We start from the raw sequence: 20,507 nt of genomic DNA, 5'->3' as shown, positions 1-20,507 counted from the left end.
AGAAGAAAGGGCGCCTTCCCTCGATCTTCCCCGGCGGCGGCCTTTCCGCTTTCTCCCGTTTCTGCCTGAGCCATTCCTGCCCCGAGGCTGGTCCTCCTGGCATCAGGCGAAAGGAAGGGAGCTGCCCAAGGCGGCAGGCAGGGGTCCGGCGAAGCTCCTGGGGTCACAATGCCAAGCAACAACAAAGAAGAAGCCGGACAACGGCTCCCTTTTGGTTGTTGTGGTTTTAATGGTGTTTTGCATGTTGACATGTCCTACCCAGCCTCCAGCCGTGAGGAGAGGCGGGGGAGAAAGAATCATCCTCCCTTCTGCCCCCCCTGAGCTGGTCCAAAGGGCGCCCCTTCGGCGCAGAGGGCAGCCCGCTTTTCCCGGGCGCCAGATGCCAGGAGGAGCCTCTCCTCCAGACTGAGGAGGGAGTGCCAAAGGATCCCCAGAGGGCAGAGCCCCAGCCAGGAGCTTCGTCGGAGCCCCGGCCTGGTGCCTTGTTGGGCAGCCCCCTCCCTTGGCTTCAGGTTAGGACTAGCTCTGATGCTACGCAGCAGCAGCCTCCGGGGAGAAACTGCAAAGGCAGAAACACTGCCCAGCCAGCAGACCAGTCTGCAAAAGGCCTGCCTTCCTCCTTCATCCCAGAGAGAGGGAGGGAGGGAGGGAGGGGTGCCACTCCTGCTGCCCAGGATGCGGAGAAATGCGCTTCGGCCTCCTTCTGTTGCCCCTCCCTCAGGTATGGAAAGACCTGCCAGAGGAGATGCGGGACATTCCCAACATTGACGGCTTCAAAAAAGCGCTCAAGACAGACCTCTTCCGGCAGGCCTTCCCCAATTAACTTCTCTGCCCCGTCAACTGCCTGCCTGCTTGACCTGCTTATGGGCATTTGGTCTGAAATGTCATTTTCAATCTGAGGGTGGCTGGGTGGGTTTTAAGGTTATAAGGCTTTTATGATGTTAATCATTGGTGGGCCCATACAGACAGGCCAAAATAAAGCTGCTTCAGGTCACTTTGGAGGTATGCTGTTAACATGATGCATGTGTCCTAAGAGGCTGGAAGCCACGCCAAAGCCATGCTCCAGTACTATGGACTACATTATTATTGTTGTTATCATTATTATTATTATTATTATTATTATTATTATTATTATTATGTTGTGGAGCACTGGCACTGAAAAGTGGTTCTGGGGCCTCCCACTACTAGCTTCATGAGGCACTAGTCCCAAGCAAGTCTCCCACAGCCACCTCACTCTTCCTACTAACAGTAGGTGTTGGGATATGTAGCTATTTTGCATGCTGAAGCCTTCTAGGAATATAAATGCATGTCTGTCGTAGTTTTACTGCTTACTAACAGCCCCACCCCATCTCATTTCCTGTTTACTGAGAGCAAACATTTTGGCCCTGAGAGAATCGCCATTCTTCCCTATCCCCTTGGTTCTTATTTTATTTATTTACAGAATTTATACTCCACCCTTCAGCCCTAAAGGCTCTCAGAGCAGCTTACAATTATTATTAATATTTAGACGGTTCCCTGTCCTCAGGCTTACAATTTAAAAAGACACAAGCTAAAAGGAGAAGGGAATGGTGGAGGGGAAGGGGATCAGGTCCAGCAGTTCTTCTCTCCCTCTGAGGCCTGGACCAAGGCAGATAGACTGGAGGAAGGGCTGGGCTTCTTAATCAAGGCCAGGCCCAATGGAGCTGGGCCTGCATCTCTCCATGACCGGATGGCACCAGATGGACTGGAGGGAGGGCTCAGCTTCTTAGAAGGCACTTGGAAGGCAGAGGTCCAAATAGCAGTAGAACCACCAGCAGCAGCAGCAGCTTCTTCTTCTTTCCTCTGGCCCCAGATAGTCACTGTGGTCCTCCCATTCTCTCTGCTGAGGTGTTTTGCAGCAGAGCCCTATCAGGTCCTGGTTTTATAGCCCTAGCCTGCAAAGCAGCTGTGAGTGCTGGCACAGTGCCTACTGAGTCAGGCCCTCAGTCCTGAAGAGAGAGGAACCCATTTGGAAGGGAGAGGTCCAAGTAGCAATAGAACCAGCAGCTACTTCCTCCCCCTGGACTCCTGATAGTCACTGTGGCCCTCCTTCTGTCTCTGCTGGGGTGTTTTACGCTCTTCCCTCCCTCAGAGCCCACAGCAGTGGCAGTTGCAATGGAGGGAGGCTGCCTCACCAGCTGCTGGGACTGGCAACGATGGCTATTCTTGTCTGGAGAACCTTGCCTTGCCTTGCATGCTGAGGGGAAACTTTCTTAAGAAGCATCTAGTCTATTCTTCTACCTCATCTTCTTTGCAACTTGAAGCTAGACCTGTGTATTTCTTTGTACACATGATTTTGTGATGAAACTTATTATTTTCATTCTAAGGACTTTGTCTTATTTTGGGGGCACATGGGCTGGGAGATAAATGGGCCTAGCTTTTCCTGCTCACCTATTTTCCCCTGTATCTGCTCTGCCAATGAGATTAAACAATCTCTCCAACTTTCCTGAGTAACGAATCTCAGGAAAGGACAATTCCAATGCCCACTAGCCCCATGCGGCAGTAGTCCCAAGTAAGTCTCACATGGTCACCTCACTCTTCCTACTCATAGTAGGGCCAGGCTTCAAGCCAGGTGAGGATTAGGACCAACTGGCTCGGAGCTTCCCTAAGGCAGAAAAGAAACAAAAGTGTTGAAATTAAAACGAAATTAAAAAATAAGATGAAAATAAAATAAAAATAATTAAATTACAAACTTTTCAATTTTGTATTGTCCTTGTATAGGGACAACACATTTAAATAAAATATAAACTACATTTAATTAAAAAAATTAAATACAAAGGAAAATAACATGTAAGTTAAAAATAAAATTCTTCAAAATGTGAGCATAATGTTGCTTGTGCAGGAAATTAATGCTATGGTCCTATATCTGCTGCAGTCTTTTGCAGGTTCTTCTTTTCTAGGTAGCCAGGGGAGAACAAGTATACATCACTACATGATTCATTATGTTTATTTTGCTGAATGTACACTTGTCAGGGAGGGACTGATCACTCCTGGCAACAGCATATTCAGGTAGGATTAGAACCCAAACAGACAAGGGAGAAATGGGAGAGCAGATACAAGCATGCAATGGGAGCCCCAGGTTTTGCCTAAAGCAAGATTCTCAAATAGCCAGATGAGGAAACAATTTACCCAGGAACTTCCAAAAACCGCAAAATGGGGTGTAGAATCATAGAATCATAGAGTTGGAAGAGACCACAAGGGCCATCCAGTATAACCCCCCCTGCCATGCAGGAACTCTCAATCAAAGCATACCCAACAGATGGCCATCCAGCCTCTCGCATACCTTCCCTCCTCCCCCCACTTCTCTCTCTCTTTCTCCTCCCACATGGAACCAAGAAAACCATGTTAAATGTTTGTTATTGCTCCAGAAAAGAGAGCGTTTTTTTTGAGAGATAACAAAACCTTCACATAGTTATTTTGATTCCATGTGGGCGATCTTAATGCTGGACACAACCTGAAGTGTGTTGTATAGGATCACAGACATAAAGACAGGATAGGTGGGTGTATTATTGTATGAACTGGCCCATAGTGGAGCATGCTCTTCAGTTTTCTGCTGAAATTATTTTTAATGGGCAATAAAACCTAAATGTTAATTAGAATGCACTTTTTATTCATCTTCTAAATTTTGCCCAACATTCGTATGTGAAGCTTATAAGGCAAACTGATGAATTATAACTGCCTTTTGCTCTGTATAGTTGACACCAAAGAAAAATATTGCCTGTTCTTCCCTTATTTTTGGAAGTTGTCTTTCCCTCAAGAAGTGTTTTATAGTAAAACCAGGAGATCAAATGAGACATTCAATATCTCATTTGTCAAAATATAGAGAAAACTACTCTCTTATTTTTTAAAAAAATGGAAATCATGCTATCTTTTCATCTGAAGATGAAAAGGGATTTCTTTTTCAAATAATATCTATCGAAGGCTGATTTTGAAATGATTGTTTTCATCTCTTGCATGGAAGAAGCTGGAAAGGGTTGTAGTGTGAGACCATTACCTCCTTGGCTAAATTTGTTAGCCAAAGTGAAACGTGTGGCACCTGAGAGTAAATAAGATTCTTCTATAGCTGGGTGAGGATAGTGCATGCATATGCCCCCCCACGACCCTCAACACCACTCCATGGGGGGGGGGATAATTGCCAAATGTTCATTGGGGAGGGCATGGTAGGCAATGTCATCTTGAATTCAGCCCTCCCTGGCCTTTTTAAATCCTATGAGATGTATTGTTTAAAACAGGAAGTCAAGTGGAAGCTGGGATGTAGTGGCTCAGCAGTTAAGATGCTGACTTTGACAAGTACAAGATCGGCAGGTCAGCAGTTCAAGGCCCAAGTGCTGCCTGATTTGGTGAGCTCCCTTCACTAGTCCCAGGTTCTGCCAATTAGCAGTTTGAAATCATGTAAAATTCAAGTAGAGATAGATAGGTACCACTTCGGTGAGAAGGTAACTGTGTTCTGTGCAGCTATGCTGGCCACACGACTACAGAGTTGTCTTTGATAACGCTGGCTCTTCAGCTTACCAATGGAGAGGAGCATCGCCCCTGCAGCTGGACATGACTTGACAACTGTCAAAGGGGAACTCTTTACCTTTAAAGTGGAAGCTATACAGGATGACCAGATTTCACAACCACGAAGTAGGACTGATTTTAAGCTCTTCTTGCAAATAATTCAGCCTCTTAGGAAGTTGGAAAAAAACTCTAGAGAAAACTTAAGAAGTGACAAAATAATGATATCAAGGGGGAAAGGACTGTGGTGCTCTCTGTAAACCCAGAGGACCAGAGGTGGAGACTAGCTTGATCATATTCAGGCCTCCTAAGCCTAAATGTTGTTCTTGGAAAACTCCCTCTTGGAAAAGAGGGAGATTGCCACTGCCATCCTCTGGGACTGAGAGAGTGTGACTTGCCCAAGGTCACCCATTTGATTTCCATTACCATGCCGGGATTTGAACACTAGTCTCCAGAGTTGTAGTCCAACGCTCAAACCATTAAGCCATGCTGGCTCATGCAAAGTATGTTATCAGGTGCGTCTTATCGGGTGGAAAAGGAATTCACAGAAATGGAGTGGGGCCAGGGATGAATTGGGAAGCTGACCTGGAAAACAGCAGGAGTACTGCTGCTTGGTGAGGGCACATGAAGCATTTATTACAGCAACTACACATACATCCCATTGCATGATTGCTGTCATATGGATACCTACCAAAAATGATACATACCATACATATGTGTAGGCAGAAGAAAATATAATGTATAAGGCACCATTTAGTTTCAACTAGCAGTGAAAAATTATATTCAAGTCACACCAGGCACTTAAAGGTATGAGTTTGTTACAAAATCTCATAGCATCCAACCAAATTCCACAACTAAACCATGGTGAACACCAGGTGAAAGGCAGCACTGTCCACTAAAAAAGACATTTCTGTTGTTCAATAGATGGCATTGTATTTTCTGTTACTGCAACCAGTCCATAGTGTTTAGTGATAAGTTAGCTCATACTGTTTGTTGATATATACAGCTGGGTGTGCACAATCCTTGATATTACAAAGAATGATAAGAATTTGATAAAGTAAGTCACGCAAGTGAACAGGATGATATCTTCCTTTATTCAGAAACTAAGCTAAATGAGTGTGGTCAGACTTAATAGGGAGCCAGAGTGGTGGTGTGGTGGTTTGAGCATTGGGACTCAGAGTCTGGAGACCAAGGTTTGACTCCCCACTTAGCCTTGGAAATCTACTGAGTGACCTTGGGCAAGTCACATTCTCTCAGCCTCTGAGGAAGGCAAAGGGAAACCCCCTCTGACCAAACCTTTTCAAGAAAATCCTATGATAGGTTCACCTTAGGGTCACCACAATTCAGGATGACCAATGTCCTAACTGCAAAGGAGGACAAGACACTGAAAAATGTAGGACATTTCCAAGAAAATGTCGACATGGCCAAACACTCATAGAAATGTAAATTCCCTCTTAGTTCTGCTCAAAATGGAGGACATTTTGAAGTTCCTCCTGGACAGAAGGCTGAAATGGAGAACAGCTCCTGGAAAGGAGGATGGTTGGTCACCCTGCCATAAGTCAGAAATGACCTAAAAGTAGGCAACAGCAACAATAGCCTCTCCTGCTCATCCAGTTCACTGGATGGGCTCCAAGGTGTTCCTTTGCAAAGAATGTCTCTGAATGTGGTTCAGTGCAGAGGGCAGATGAATAGCAAAGGGTTGTGCTCTCTGGTTGGGCTGAAATTCTAAATCTGTTATTTATTTGAAGGAGGCTGAGCAGGAGCTCCAACTCTTCCCTGGTCAGAGATCTGACGGTGAAACTCAGAGCCAGAGGGAGCTTCCAGATAGTACTCAGGAAGCCCAAGCCTGGTGGCCAGTGAATGGGCAAGTGGAAGCCCCGCTAAGGCCAATGGATCGCCTCTTCCTCCAATCAATAATCGACAAGGACTGACTTTGCTGGAGATGTCTTGAGATAAGGGCTATCCTCAACCTTTTCCCACCACAAGCTCACTTTCGCCCACATGCCAGAGACTGCATCACATGGTAGAAATAATTCAGTATGATGCCGCTTGAACTATCATGGCTCAATGCTGGGAGAGTCTGGAAACTGTAGTTGGTGGTGGCACCAGAACACTGAGATTTTGTAAGGCAAGAACCACATAACTCCATTAGTGGTTATTTATGCTGTGCTGCAGCCATGAATATCTTGGCATTCATTCTGCTTATGGATATCCCAAAAGCGACAGAATAATGGACTAGATAGGTCCCTCATCTGACAAGGGCATATTCAGGTAGTGAGTATTTACAGGACTAGAAGCCATAGCCAGATGAGACAATTCTCTCAGGAACCTCCAAGAACCAGCAAATGTTATCAGGCGGAAAAGAAATTTACAGAAAGGGGTGCGAGTAGTGGTATGAAATGACAGAATAATTCTTCTCATGCCTGAAGAATGCTGGGCAATAAAATTACTGTTCTCCCCACATGAAAAGTGTGAGATAATTACAGGCTTGTCCCTTCCAAGGGACACTGATCAGCCTTTCCAATCAGGGGCAGGAAATTCCTTTTGAACACACAATTTTGACACTTCATTGGCAAGGGAGCTTTACCTTCACTAGTGTGTGAAAACTCACACCCTCTTGCACACCTGTGGCTTTATTTCACTGATGCTGTAAAATAATAACTTTGAGAACGACAAGCTTCAAAAGGAATTTCCTGCTCCTTTACTTCATTTGCAAGTGAACCATGCGAACATTCTCACACTTAGGCAGTCATGTGGCACATTTCTCGGCTTTTACATAAAACAAAGTGGCTGAAAATCCACAATTCGTCTGTTTAGAGGGTCATGACAAATTATTGTCACATCACTAGATAGGAGGGAGATGAATTGGCTCACTTGAGCCCCTGCAGCTGACTAGGAAAGTAACCAGACTGTTTTTTGGTGAGGGAACATGAAGCTTTTTATACATCAGTCCCACCTCACTATTGTATGAGTCCAGAAACATGGACACCTATCAAAAAGTAAACATGTATAAAAATGTGCAGAAAGAAATGATAATATATAAGGCACCACTGAAGTTCAACTTATACTGTTTGCTGCTGGGTATTGGTAAGTAATATGAATGCGACAAAGTAAATCACTCCAGTGAATTGTATATTGTCCTCCTTTATTAAGAAACACAGGGGCTATACAGACCCTGATAAAGCCTTATTGGGGCCTTGGCAATCACACACCATGCCCTAATCCGGCCAGAATCTGGCCCAAATACGGGTGGCAAAGAGCTGCTCCTATTTGGGGTGGGTTGAAGCCGCCCTATTGTAACTTCAGACGGCTTCCAGCCAACTTGGGGAGGTGTGGCGTCTCAATGCCACACACCCCAGGTTGCCCCAAAGCCATCTGGTATGTAATCATTGGCACTACTTCCTGGCCACTTGAGGGTGTGGCATGTGTAAACACCACATTCCCAAGCCAGCTTGAAGCCAGCTGAAGCTGCCAGTCTGTTTGGGCCCATAACTATATTTCATCACATAGGCTTGTTACAGACAGCCAAAATAAAGCTGCTTCGAGTCACAGTGGAGGTATGATGTTTCAATGATGCATGCGTCCTAAGAGTCCAGAAGCTACACCAAAGCCATGCTCCAATCCTTAGGGCTAGAGTGTGGCTTTGGTGCGACTTCTGGACTCTTAGGACTCATGCATCATTGAAACACCATACCTCCACTGTGACTCGAAGCAGCTTTATTTTGGCTGTCTGTAACAGGCCATAGAGAGTAGTCAGAGTTAATAAAGAGCCAGCATGAGGAAAAGGTCTGAGTGTTGGATCCACTGTACCACCAACCCACTGCACATCCCATGATACAAAATGACAATCAAAATGGGGTGTCGCCAACAATACAATGCATTTAATCATAACATCAACAAACTGGCTGGTCCAACAGAGCCATGGAGGAAGAGGAGGCAGGGGGGCATGTACAGTGGCATCCATGATTGTGCCAATATGTCATTGGGTGCACCAATAGGCCAGATCGGTGGTTGATTGTTTGTCAGTTGAGAGGGTAGTTTCACAGCTGGGTCATCAAATGGGCTGGCAAATGAATGGGATGTGATTGGAGGCTACTTACCTCACATCCATGCACACGTGTTTGGGATGGAAGACAAAATGATGATGATGATGATGGCACAGTGCAGGTTGTACCCACTAATGGCCCATTTTGGCAGGTCTGTCCTTTCAGAAGAATTATGAATTCCTGTGGGTGTTCAACCTATTGTGTAAGCCAGAAGTGTGATCAGTGGGTTCTCACTGCAAAATGGGAAACTCCAGAGATGTCAGCTTTTCCCCTCCATCTACTCAGTAGCCCATAATCAGTAGGAAACACCCTAAAAAGCTATTTCAGGGATGTATTTCTCAGCTCCAACAGCCGATGAAAGAAGAATAAAATGTCAGGCATCAGACATGTTTGCTGTCTGCAGTGATGGCACGGAGGGCTCTACCTCCATTCTCCCCTAGAAAAATTAAAAGGCCAAGAAATTCATGGCTTTCTTTAACAGTATTTAAAGAATTATTTTCATTTAAATCATGTTTGAAGAGTAAAGGACTGGGAAAGCACTAATGAATCCATCAAAAAAACATCATGTCCCTCTTCTATTTTTTGATTTTTTAAAGGAATTTTGAAGTTGTTAGGGGCTTTGGGAGTCTTGCCTAGGATTTTTTTTTGTAGATGAGGCTCAGGAAAGTCTCTGGAGTCTGCAAAAATTGGAGTTTGGGACCAGCAGCCCATGGATGCACTTTCCTCACCCCATCCCTAAAGCAGGGAGAAAATTCAGCCTTTCAGAGGCTTTTGGACAGTACTTCTCACAATTCCTCACCACTGGCTGTATGGGAGTTGCACTACAGCCACATCTAGAGGGTTGTATCTTCCCCATCCAACCCATATGTATGAATAACTAGGGTACAGTGGATAAATGTCCCCAGAATATGTAAGTGGGAGAAAAGACTTCTGATGAAGAAGTGCAAATCTCATCTGATCTGCATGTTGGCAGAAAAGCTTTGGCTTAGACCTACAACTAAGGATCCAGGCTCAATTCCTAGCATCTCATAGTATTCCCAGGTGCCTGAAACTGTGCCTGAAACACACACACAAAACTATAAACAGCAATCAGAATATTGGGCTGGGTGAACCAGTCCTCTGACTGCATTAGTGTTGGTGGTGTTTTCACCTAGGATAGGTACACAGGAAAGCATGGAGGACATCAGCTTTGAAGAATCATTGTTTGCTTTTTTATAAGCAGCATATATGCCTGAAAGGATCAAAACTTAATGTTAGACCTAACCAAACAAATTGTGTTTTGTTTTAATACACACCGCCCATCTAAATATATTAATAAAGCCTCTTACCCCATAGTTTGACATCAGCCATGTTTGACATCTTGCTGTACATGCTTTTTATGGTTGCACTTAAACACAGTTTAAGTGCTTTTTAAAGTTTTCATACCTTAAAGGCAATTTTCTCTTTTGTTCAGCAACTGGGTGCTTGATTCAGAAGTTAGTGAACCTGTGTAGAAATTCAGAGAAGAAGAAAGGGGGAAAGTGGATTTTACATTATGCTCCCTACCAATGCATGTGCTTCAGTATTTCCAGAGAATGCAATTTCACACTTCACAATCTCTTTAGCAAGACTCCTGGAGGCATGGAAAATAGGTCCAGTTGAGAAACAGTATCCACATATTTGGAATCCTAGCAGTACTGTTAGAAAGTGTTAAGATTGCAAATGAGAACAAGACATGGCTCTACCTGCTTCAACATGGCTATTATTCTAGTGTCCCTGAATTATCGGAAAACATGAAAAACGGAGTGTGTGATACACACACATGAACTGTTTCTGTTCTATAACCAAGTGACCAAAATGGATAACTTTAAACAAACGGGCAATAAAACAGTGCTCACTGGAGGAAGACTAGCCAATGTACCAGGATTGCTGATACATTGTGCATCTGAGCACAATTAAGCAGCAAGCATGTATATTTATAAGTCGCGAGGGGGCGCTCGAGAGCAGGCGTGCGTGACGTCAGCGCTTAGTCTCTCTAATAGTGACTCCTTCCTCCTCCTCCAGAGCAACCCAGCGCCTCTTCCGAGAGGGGGCGCTCGAGAGCAGGCGTGTGTGAGTGACGTCACTCCCATCCCCCGAGTCCTGCTCGCTTTCCCCCTTCCTTTGTCCGGCGCCGCGCTCCGTAGCCCTTCTTGCGCTATCAAAATGGCGGCGGCAGCGGCCGGCGAGGCTCCGCTGCGTCTGCGTCTGCTGTTCGACTTCCCTCCTCCGGGGACGCCGTCCTGCGGCGTGTGCTGGCTGCTGCTGGAGCCCAGCCAGGCGCGGCTCATCACCGACCTGATCAGCCTGATCCGGGAGAAGTTCGGCTTCAGCCGCCACGCCAAGCTCAGCCTCTTCCTGGAGGGGGCGCTGCTGCCGCCCACGGAGAGCGCCCGCCTCGTCAGGGACAACGACGCCCTCCGGTAAGGAGTCAGGATGCAGGCCGGGAACCAGGGAGCCCCGTCTCCGCGCAGAGGCTGGGCTTGGCTCAAGGCCCAAAGAGCCATAGGGCCATGGAAGAGTTGGAAGAGCCCCCGAGGGCCCAGCCCAGCCCCATTCTGCCATGCAGGAACTCTCAGTCAAAGCACCCCCATCCAGCCTCTGCTTAAAGGCCTCCGAGGAAGGTGGAATCTCTTTCCCTGGAGCTACATCCATTGCTCCCTGTTCTGTTCTCTGGAGCAGCAGGAAACAAGCGCCTTCCATCCTCAATACAGGCATTCAAGGAAAACATAGGACGCCCCCACATATAAAAGCTAAAAATCACTTGTATAAATACAGGGTGACCAGCAGTCCTCCTTTCCCAGGACACGTCGTCCTACACTTCACCCGCCTCTCCAGGAGGAATTCCAGAACAGCATGCTTAACATGGAGGATACTTGGATTCCTCCTGGACAGGAGGAGGCTGAAAGTAGGACAGGTCCTGGGGAAGGAGGACTGCTGGTCACCCTGCCTCCAAACAACTCCTGACAAGAAAACCCATCATAGGTTTGCCTTAGGGTCACCATACGTCAGAAACTACCTGAAGACCCACAACAAGAAGGTGGCCCTTGGTGGCCTAAATAAGGATCCAGGGAACTAAGATCGTATGTAATATAATCTCATAAATTGAAATAAGACAGTTTTGCCAATGTTGCTGCTTTCTTTGCTGCAAACTTCGTAGTATTGAGGGTTGGCTGAAATTGGGCTTTCATTTTCTCCTAACACTAACTTGTAAATGATGCTGTATCATTAGAACTTTTTTCTCTGTGTTAAATTTGACAGAGTTAAATTGGAAGAAGTTATTGGAGAAGGCAGTTACAGTGAAATCGCCAACGGTTTCAGTAACGTGTCAAAAAAACAGAAAAGACGTCACAGGCAAAAGTCGGAAGCAAATGATTCTGAAAGTGATTCTGAAGAGCATAGAAAAAGGAAGAGGAGCAAACCGCACAGTAAGCATTCTTCCAGCCAGGAAGAGAATGCCACAGGTATCTGGGACTCAGCACCACTTAGGAAAAGGAAGAAAGCAGTGGCTGAATTAGATTGTGTTACAGATGGTAAGAGTGGTGACAATACTCATTCCAAGAAGCTTAAAAAAAGGGATCAAAGAGAGAGGGAGCAGGAGACACAAACACACAGAAGGAAGAAAAAAGCAAGGACACGTGAAGAAAAGACCAAAAACACTTTGCCTTTGAGTTCCAGACAAAAAAACACAGCAAAAAACACAGTAACACGATCGAGCATAAAAAATGGTCAATCCTCAAGTGAATCTTCCACTTCATCATCAACCAGTGATGATAATATAGCAGACACCAAACAAAAACACATGCTCACAACTAAGGTGGCATCACAGCACATAAAGAAGTCACAGCTAGCATCTCCTGTTACATCTGTTTCTCTTGGTAAAGTTACTGCCAAACTTAAAGACAGACATTCTCTTGAGAGAGCAAAAAGTAAGAAGGCCAAAAGCCAGTCCTCTAGCTCAGGTAGTGATTCTACTTCAGGGGAAGAGGAAAGCCAGCAGAGTGGGAACCTGAAAAATAAAACTTCATATAATAATCGAGGAACTGGGACTGATGTAACTTCAAAGGCCAAAGCAAAAACCTCCTCTTCTGAGTCTGAGAGTTCAGAATCAGAAACGTATGTTATTAAAAAGCCCAAGATGACTGCTATAGTCAGTCGGTCCTTAGGAGGAACTGGCAACCAACCAGTGGTACCTGCCACTTGTGGACTAAATACAAGTTCCAGTGACAATATAAGGGGCCGTGGAAGAGGAGATAGCCCCTTTTGGAGAGGGCCTAGGGTTCGTGGATGCCGGGGGATGTTCCGGGGCCGAGGGAGGGGAAGAGGAGAAACCACTAACTCGTTCTATAATTATACCGGTGAACACCAAAAAGAGCAACAGTTAAATGAAGCAGCGACAAACACTTCAGTTATTATCCAGGTGAGTCCAATTGCAATCTGGCAACATAACATAATTAGATTAAGATGATTAACAAAATGAGAAGCAAACTAGTATAAGCACTTGTAGGATCTGAATCCCAAACTGTTTGCATGCAAGCATCCCATCAGCTAAATTCCACGATCCATGGGATAACATTTTATGAGTTTTTAGTGCCAGTTAAGACCTACTTATTCAGCCAGACTTTGGATCCAGGATTCTATATTCTTTAAATGCTTTTTTTTTACTCTGTTTGTGCTGTCCTTTGCTTTTGCTATGTTATTGTTTAGAGTGGACTATATGATTTTATTGTATTTTATTCTGTTATTTGGGATTATGTTGGAATAAAATGGATTAACAACATGAATGAAAAATAATAGAACCTATCTGAACATGGAAATGGTGCGTCTACCTCTATAGTGCAAATTTATCCTGCCATATATTGGCTGACATCGTTTTGCTTAGTGCTAACTAGAGTAGACCCATTCAATCGAATGCTAAATCGTGAATTAACATGTAAGTAAATATCATTGATTGAATGGATGTACTTCAGTCAGAACTAACAACAAAATATGGACCTTGGGCCCAGAACACATGGGCCAAAAGCAGCAGCTCCAGCTGCTTTGGGAGCATGGTATATTGATGACACATGCCCCCAAAGCAGCCGGAAGCTGTGCTGGGGCCACATTCTGGTCCAAAGGACTGGATCAAAAAGGAGTAAATTTAAACTGACTTCTGGTGACAGAAGCTTGGAACCACAGGTTGCAGGCTGCTCTGAGAGCAGGCAGTGTGGTCACCACAGTCTCGGCCGGAGCAGTCAGAGGTCACTCCTTCATGGCCGTCTGCTCTGCACTTTTGTCTTCAATGCAGTTTTTGTACTTTTTATTGAGTTTGTTATAATGACAGTTTTTCTTAACCATTGTTTCATAGAATTCAGTAGAGGTTCAAAAGAAGGACTATAGCATATTACCTCTGTTAGCTGCCCCTCCACAAGTAGGACAGAAAATTGCTTTTAAGGTATGTAATTTTAACAAGGCACTTAAACCATATTTCAGTTGTGTAGAGCATGTTATTCTAATAGCATTGGAAAAGACTTCATGGCTGGTGTCAAACATGCAGTAAGAGGTTGTATAACATATTTAGATGGGTATGGTATATTAAAACAGGACAATTGAGTTTGTTAGTTCTGTCATTAAGTCTCCACTCTATCAGGCATATATCTTGCTTATAAATAAGTTAACTGAGGCCCTGTACAGCCTGGCACCTTGGGCCAGCTGGGGGGCGGAGTCAGAGCGTGGTGTCTTCATGACGCATGCCCCAGCTCTGCCCCCAGGGCGCCGCTCCACACAGCGCACAGCATCATGGTACTCCTCCAGTGCTGCATCCAAGTGGCATACAGTATAGCCATGGTGCCGCAGCTATGGCACCCTTTCCAGGACACAAAAGGATCCGTTTTTGAGGCTCCTTTTCGCACCCTGGAAAAGCCAGATCGGGACCATGGAATGCAGTTGCTACAGCCCCGATCCGGCTGAAGAAGGGGTGGCTGGAGGCTGCGCCTTCGTGGTTGTTTGTACAGCCCCTGTTTCTTCAAAGCTAATGTGCTTGCTTTCATGTGTACATATCCTAAGTGAAAACTAACACCATCAATTCTGGTATCTTATGCAGTCAGATGAATGGTTCATTTAGCCCAGTACTGTGTATCCTGATAACTGTTCGCAGTTTGTTGGGTTTGAGGCAGAAGTTCAGGCACCTTCATCACGAGATACTAGGGTCTGAGTCTGGAATCTTAGATGTACATCTGAGCCAATGCTCCTCTTCTGCCAACATGTAGTTCAGCTGTGATTTGCACTTCCTCTTCTTTAGAAGTCTTTTTCTCCAGGTTATATATTCTGGGCCCATTTATCCGCCATACGTCTGTTGTATATACTTTTGGACTTAAGGGTACATGCAACCCTTCAGACATTGTTGGAGTGAAACTCCCATACAGCCAGTGGTGAGGAATTGCAAGAAGTACTGTCCAAAAGCATCTGGAAGGCTGCATTTCCCCTGCTTTAGGAGTGGGGTGGGGAAAGTGCAGCGATGGGTTGCATGTGCCCCCAAGTCCTGTTTTTGCAGCCTTCAGAGACTTTCCTGAGTCCCTTCCAATTTAAAAAAATTGGTCAGTCCCCCCAAAATTATAGAGCAATCCCACAACAACTTTGAAATCCCTTTAAAAATCAGCCAAAAAAAATAGCAAAGGAACAAGATGGTTTTTTGTGGATTCATCTGTGTTTTTACCAGTCTTAAGCTCTTCAGATAGGGTGCAATTTAAATGAAAATAATTCACTGAATATTGTTAAATATTGTTAAAGAAATCCATGAATTTCTTGACCTTTAAATTTTTATATGAAAGAATGGTGGTGGAGCCTTGGCTAAATAATGTCATCACTGTAGACAGTAAGCATTTCATTTTTCTTTTGTCAGCTGTTGGAACTAACCGAGAATTACACACCTGAAGTGTCAGATTATAAGGTATTGCTGCTAATCCTTTAGTGTGTTTTCCTACTGATTATGTATTAGTAGTTTAATATGGCCATTTCTCAGTGCTTATAGTAATGGTGGTTAACAAACAGTAAGGATATATCTACATTCACTAGTCTAGCCATTACATCAACCTTGCCTACCCAACCAAACTGCAAATATAGTGAAAATACTGCTGGCCTATCTTAAAAGGATTATCAAAATAATTGTATGTAAAGCTTGTCTGAGTATTTTGAGTGGTGGTGGTAAATTCATTTAGAAGAAGGGCATATTATGATAATTTTGTTTTGATTTTGGAGTTTTTCTTCTTAATCTACAAACTGCATTGAAATCCTCTTAGCAGAAACGCAGCCTATAAATCGCTTCCTTTTGCTGAAAGTTTGTAAGCATATTTTTAGAAAGTTCCAAAATCATCCCCAAATGCAAGAATTTCCACTCATAAGAAAACCTCTGGAGTCATTCTTGTAGTTTACAAGAAAGAAATTAACAGAGGGGCAGACTATTTTCACCTGTGAAAACAATCCAAAATTCTAAGCTATGGAATATACATAATTGCATTTATTTGTGGGATTTCTGTCTAGAAAGGTCAGATTGTAGAGTGCTGGTAGAGCTGGTTTCTCCCAACTTCAGCAAAATTTACAAGGACAATGCTTGTTTCCCCTTAGGACTGAATAGCATTAATTCACTGAATATGGAGACGTGAAAAGGAAACACCACTAGAAGGCTCCCTACCTCTGTTCACCTTGCTATTGAGGATCAAGCTCAATATCTTTGCTGCTATTATCCTGTGTTTTTTTCTGGGTCACTGGAGTTTGAGCATTAAGTGTGTGTATGTAATCAGGTTACATTGTGTTATACATTGTATCAGACTTTTTCCTCTGGTAAAAACACATAGGCCTGTTACAGACAGCCAAAATAAAGCTGCTTCGAGTCACAGTGGAGGTATGGTGTTTCAATGGCCTGTTACAGACTGCCAAAATAAAGCTGCTTCGGGTCTCTTTGGAGGTATGCTGTTTAAATGATGCATGGGTCCTAAGAGTCTGGAGGTCGCACCAAAGCCACACTCTCTTCCTAAGCACTGGAGTGCAGCTTTGGTGCCGCTTCCGGATTCTTAGGATGCACGCATCATTTAAACAGCATACCTCCAAAGAGACCCAAAGCAGCTTTATTTTGGCAGTCTGTAACAGGACAGGTAAATTAAGCAAATTGTTTGACTTATCTAATGACACTATGTTGTTCTGTTTTGTAAGGAAGGAAAAATTGTCAGTTGGAACCCTGCTAACAAGCAGTTAGAACTGGAAATTCTTTCTTTTTCATCAGGTGAGTTTTGTGCAGTTTCAGAGATAAATATGAAAATATATGTTACTCTTGTGAACAAGGGCAGCTTACTAATGTTGATATTTCTAATTTTATATAATTCTGGTTTTAAGGACAAATTATTTATACAGAACTGTTGCCAATATAAACACAGATATACCTCAATTAATAGATGTGTTCCTTCAACAGAAACTTTAATAGGAGAGGCAGAAATAATATGGAAAGACTAGGGATAGGTTCCTACATCACAAAAAAGGAGTGGTTCAACCTATTTCAGCAAACATTTTATTTATAATTTGGTCTGCACATGTGAAAGATTGGATAAGACGTGCATTTTGAACCTTCTAGAGACAACTTGAAAGCTTTTCCCAGAATGCATCCAGGGATTTTTTTTAACCAGCCTCCAATTTCCTTACAATTCTGAGCTCAAACCTTATTGCGTTGTTTGCTGGAGATACGCTGTGGCAACATAAAACTGAAAGTATATACAGTCATCTCTCCATATTTGCGGATTTGATATTTGCAGATTTGATTATTCACAGATTTCATTAATATGTTCTCTCTAGCACTGTCTAGGTCCTCCAGTGCAACTCTGTGGTCAACTGTAACTAAATGTTGCACTGAAAGACCATTTGTAGCTACTCCAGTGCCATTCTATGGTCAGTGTATGTTGGACATTGACCACAGAGTTGCACTGGAGGACCTAGAGATTCCTAGAGAGGTGTCCTCAGGTAAAAACAGTGTTTTTGTTATTTGCGGTTTTTCCATATTCACGGGGGTCTTGTTCCCCTAACCCTAGTGAATATGAAGGGACAACTGTATTTCTCTATCTTCCTTCAGTATCCTCCCAATGCCAATGTGGTAAAAAACTTCTAGCTAGATAGAGTATGAAAAGGAAAAGGGGGCAAGGCAGGCATAAAAAGACTTTTTACATAGAAATTTCTTTTTAGAGGGTTTGTAAACTGAGGTATGCCTGCATCGCAAAGTTAATTTTTATTTTGTTGTATGTGTTTTTAGTTGCAAAAGAGCCAGGAAAGTTTGATCTGGTATACCAATCTGCTGATGGAGCTGAAACAGTAGAATATGCCGTATCTCAAGACAGAAAGGTATATTAGCACTTTCTTGAAATTGTTTTGCAGTAGAAGAACAGTGCTTATGAGAATTGTAGAATCGGAAGAGACCACAAAGACCACCCAGTCCAACCCCTTGCCATGCAGGAAGACACAATCAAAGCACTCCTGACAAATGGCTATCCAGCCTCTGTTTACAAATCTCCAAGGAAAAAGACTCCACCACTCTCCAAGGAAATGTGTTCCACTGTCAACCAGCTCTTACTGTTAGGAAATTCTTCTTAATGTTTAGGTGGAATCTCTTTTCATGTCGTTTGAATCCATTGCTCTTGGTCCTGTTCTCTGGAGCAGCAGAAAACAAACTTGTTCCATCCTTAATATGACATCCCACCCAATATTTAAACATGGCTGCCATTCCACTCCTTAACTTTCTCTTCCCCAGGCTAAACATACCCAGCTCCCTAACCTGCTCCTCATAGGAAATGGTTTCCGGACCTTTCACCATTTTGGTCAACCCCCTCTGGACATTCTCCAGCTTGTCCACATCCTTCCAGAATTGTGTTACCTCTTCATGGCCATGCTATCTGGGTGATTTGGGAAGCTGCATTTCACAGAATTTCCAGTATCTGTAGAATATAAAATCAACCTAAAACATTTTATCACCTACTATGTTTGTAAGGCAATCTAATCTCATTGTGATGTCTGCATGTAGCAAAGGGTTGGGCAATGTTGGCAGCCCGTAAGGCTGTTTTTATGGCTCTAGATTTTTTTTAAAAACGCCCCTAAATGCTTTTGAGGAGATTTGGGGAGCAGGCAATATTGCCAACCGCCAGGCTATTTTAGTCTCAGAATAAGACATTCTTTTAAAACAAACAAACAAACAAACAAACAAACTACAGTGGTACCCCGGGTTACGAATGTAATCCGTTCCGCGGTGCCATTCGTAACCCGAAATCTTTCGCTAGCCGAAAAAGCCATAGGCGCTAGCGCTAAAAGCCGTGATTTCGTGTGAAAAAGCGCCAAAAAGCACCAAAAATTTTTTCGTAAGCCGGAAAAAAAAACCGTAACCCGAAACAGTTTTTTCCTATGGGATTTTTTCGTATCCCGGAAATTTCGTAACGCGGTGATTTCGTATCCCGGGGTACCACTGTAGGACGTAAATCCGAAATGACTTCCAGAATACTTCTAGCTGTTAAAAATGCTTCTGGCCCCTTTCTGCATTCTTTAGAAGAGTCTTCAGGTGCAGAAGGCTTTTTTTGAATTTTTTGTGGGGGTGCAGCTGGAGTATAGTCTTTCAGCTATTCTGAGAGCCAGTGCGGCCTCTGACCCCTGACAGTTTCCCACACCTAACACAGGTGGTTCCTACACCTAGTTGTATAATTTATCTGCATTGTATAAAAGAGGTCAGGGTGGGGAGCATTTTTCAGCATGGGAGGCTGCTAGGAAACCCTTCCTGTGGTTCATGCCATCTTTGGAGGCGACTGAAGCACAAAATTCAGAATATCAGAAATTGTCTGCCTGCCTACTTGCTGAGATTAGAGGAATAAGATGAGGTGCACTGGAGGTGTTTCACATCACTGTTTACAGCTGGGAAATAGCAATCTATATGGGGCTTGCTGTGAAGGAGAAATTTGAATCATTCCGCTCTCTCAGTAATCTTCATACGAAGGGCTGTTTCCCTACAGCTTTTAGCACAAGGGGAAACTGCAAATTGTTCTTTATTCCACATCTTAAAAGTGGGCAAAGCAGACTGAGGCTCTATAGACTTGTCTGTATATGTGATAGAATTTCAGGTTGGTGATTTAGTTCCCAGAATTACCTAAGAAAATAGAATGTTGTATGCTGTGTATATACAAAACACTGATTAAAATTTATTTTCTCATGCTATCAAAAGTGCAGATGTTTTGTATATTTCAGCTTTGGCTTCCTTAATTTCAGTCCCAGACTAAAACTGGAATTAAAGGCAGATTTGTCCTCCAGACATTTTATAGATTGGTATTGCATAGCTCTCTTATTTTGTGCAAAAGCATGTTTTTAATATCGGTTACTGAACTGGCATTTAAAAGGTTTTAATGACATTGACACTGTGTATTTTGCCCATGCTGAATTGTATACTTTTTCTCTTTCAGATTACTGAAAGTTGGGATGCACTGATTGAGCCAAGACTAATAGTTGATTCTCTTAATAATGAATCAAGCACTGAAAATGGAAACCCTTCAAATGTGAACAAACAGGCTCCATGCATAAATAGTTTGTAAAGTACTTTCCTTCTGCACATTGCTTCTTTTAAATAAAGGATTTTCAAAAATTAGAGAGGCTTGTTGGACTAGGATTCTGGTGATCAGGGTTTGAATTTCCACTCAGCCATGGAAACCCACTGGGTAACCTTGGGCAAGTCACAGCCTTAGGAAGGCAAGGACAAACTCCCCTCTGAAAAACTTATGCCAAGAAAACCCTGTGATAGGTTCGCCTTAGGATCACCATAAGTCAGAAATGACTTCAAGGCACGGAACAACAACAGAGAATATAAACAATTTGCCAGTACCTTCCATGTTAACTGATAATATAAGCATCTATACCGCTTCATATGTTCCTGGGAGTAAA

At 43.6% G+C, this 20,507-nt stretch overlaps 1 protein-coding gene and 1 long non-coding RNA gene across 4 annotated transcripts; both read left to right on the top strand.

Moving 5' to 3' along the window:
* Positions 1-375: 375 nt before the first annotated feature.
* Positions 376-7,643, top strand: LOC121922937. The gene is made up of 2 exons (XR_006102264.1): positions 376-512; positions 6,264-7,643. It is a non-coding gene; the product is annotated as an uncharacterized LOC121922937 (long non-coding RNA).
* A 3,017-nt stretch (positions 7,644-10,660) lies between these two features.
* Positions 10,661-20,214, top strand: COIL (coilin). 3 transcript variants are annotated; one of them, XR_006102342.1, is made up of 7 exons: positions 10,661-11,002; positions 11,841-12,999; positions 13,927-14,013; positions 15,460-15,507; positions 16,182-16,345; positions 16,767-16,836; positions 17,851-17,921. XR_006102342.1 is itself a non-coding variant. In XM_042453526.1 (7 exons), the coding sequence occupies exons 1-7, from the start codon at positions 10,746-10,748 to the stop codon at positions 20,159-20,161; spliced, it is 1,839 nt and encodes a 612-aa protein (XP_042309460.1). In that variant the 5' UTR covers positions 10,665-10,745; the 3' UTR covers positions 20,162-20,214. The 3 variants fall into 3 exon arrangements, 2 of the variants coding, with proteins under 2 accessions (XP_042309461.1, XP_042309460.1); XM_042453526.1 differs by lacking the exon at positions 16,182-16,345 and adding an exon at positions 20,033-20,214 and having other exon boundaries at positions 10,665-11,002; positions 17,851-17,939; XM_042453527.1 differs by lacking the exons at positions 13,927-14,013; positions 15,460-15,507; positions 16,182-16,345 and adding an exon at positions 20,033-20,214 and having other exon boundaries at positions 17,851-17,939.
* Positions 20,215-20,507: the final 293 nt, after the last annotated feature.

The sequence above is a fragment of the Sceloporus undulatus genome, chromosome 2, assembly GCF_019175285.1.
Source record: "Sceloporus undulatus isolate JIND9_A2432 ecotype Alabama chromosome 2, SceUnd_v1.1, whole genome shotgun sequence".
NCBI classification, from domain to species: domain Eukaryota; kingdom Metazoa; phylum Chordata; class Lepidosauria; order Squamata; family Phrynosomatidae; genus Sceloporus; species Sceloporus undulatus.
Note: the sequence above shows the minus strand (reverse complement) of the source record. Positions and strands in the feature narration are given on the sequence as shown.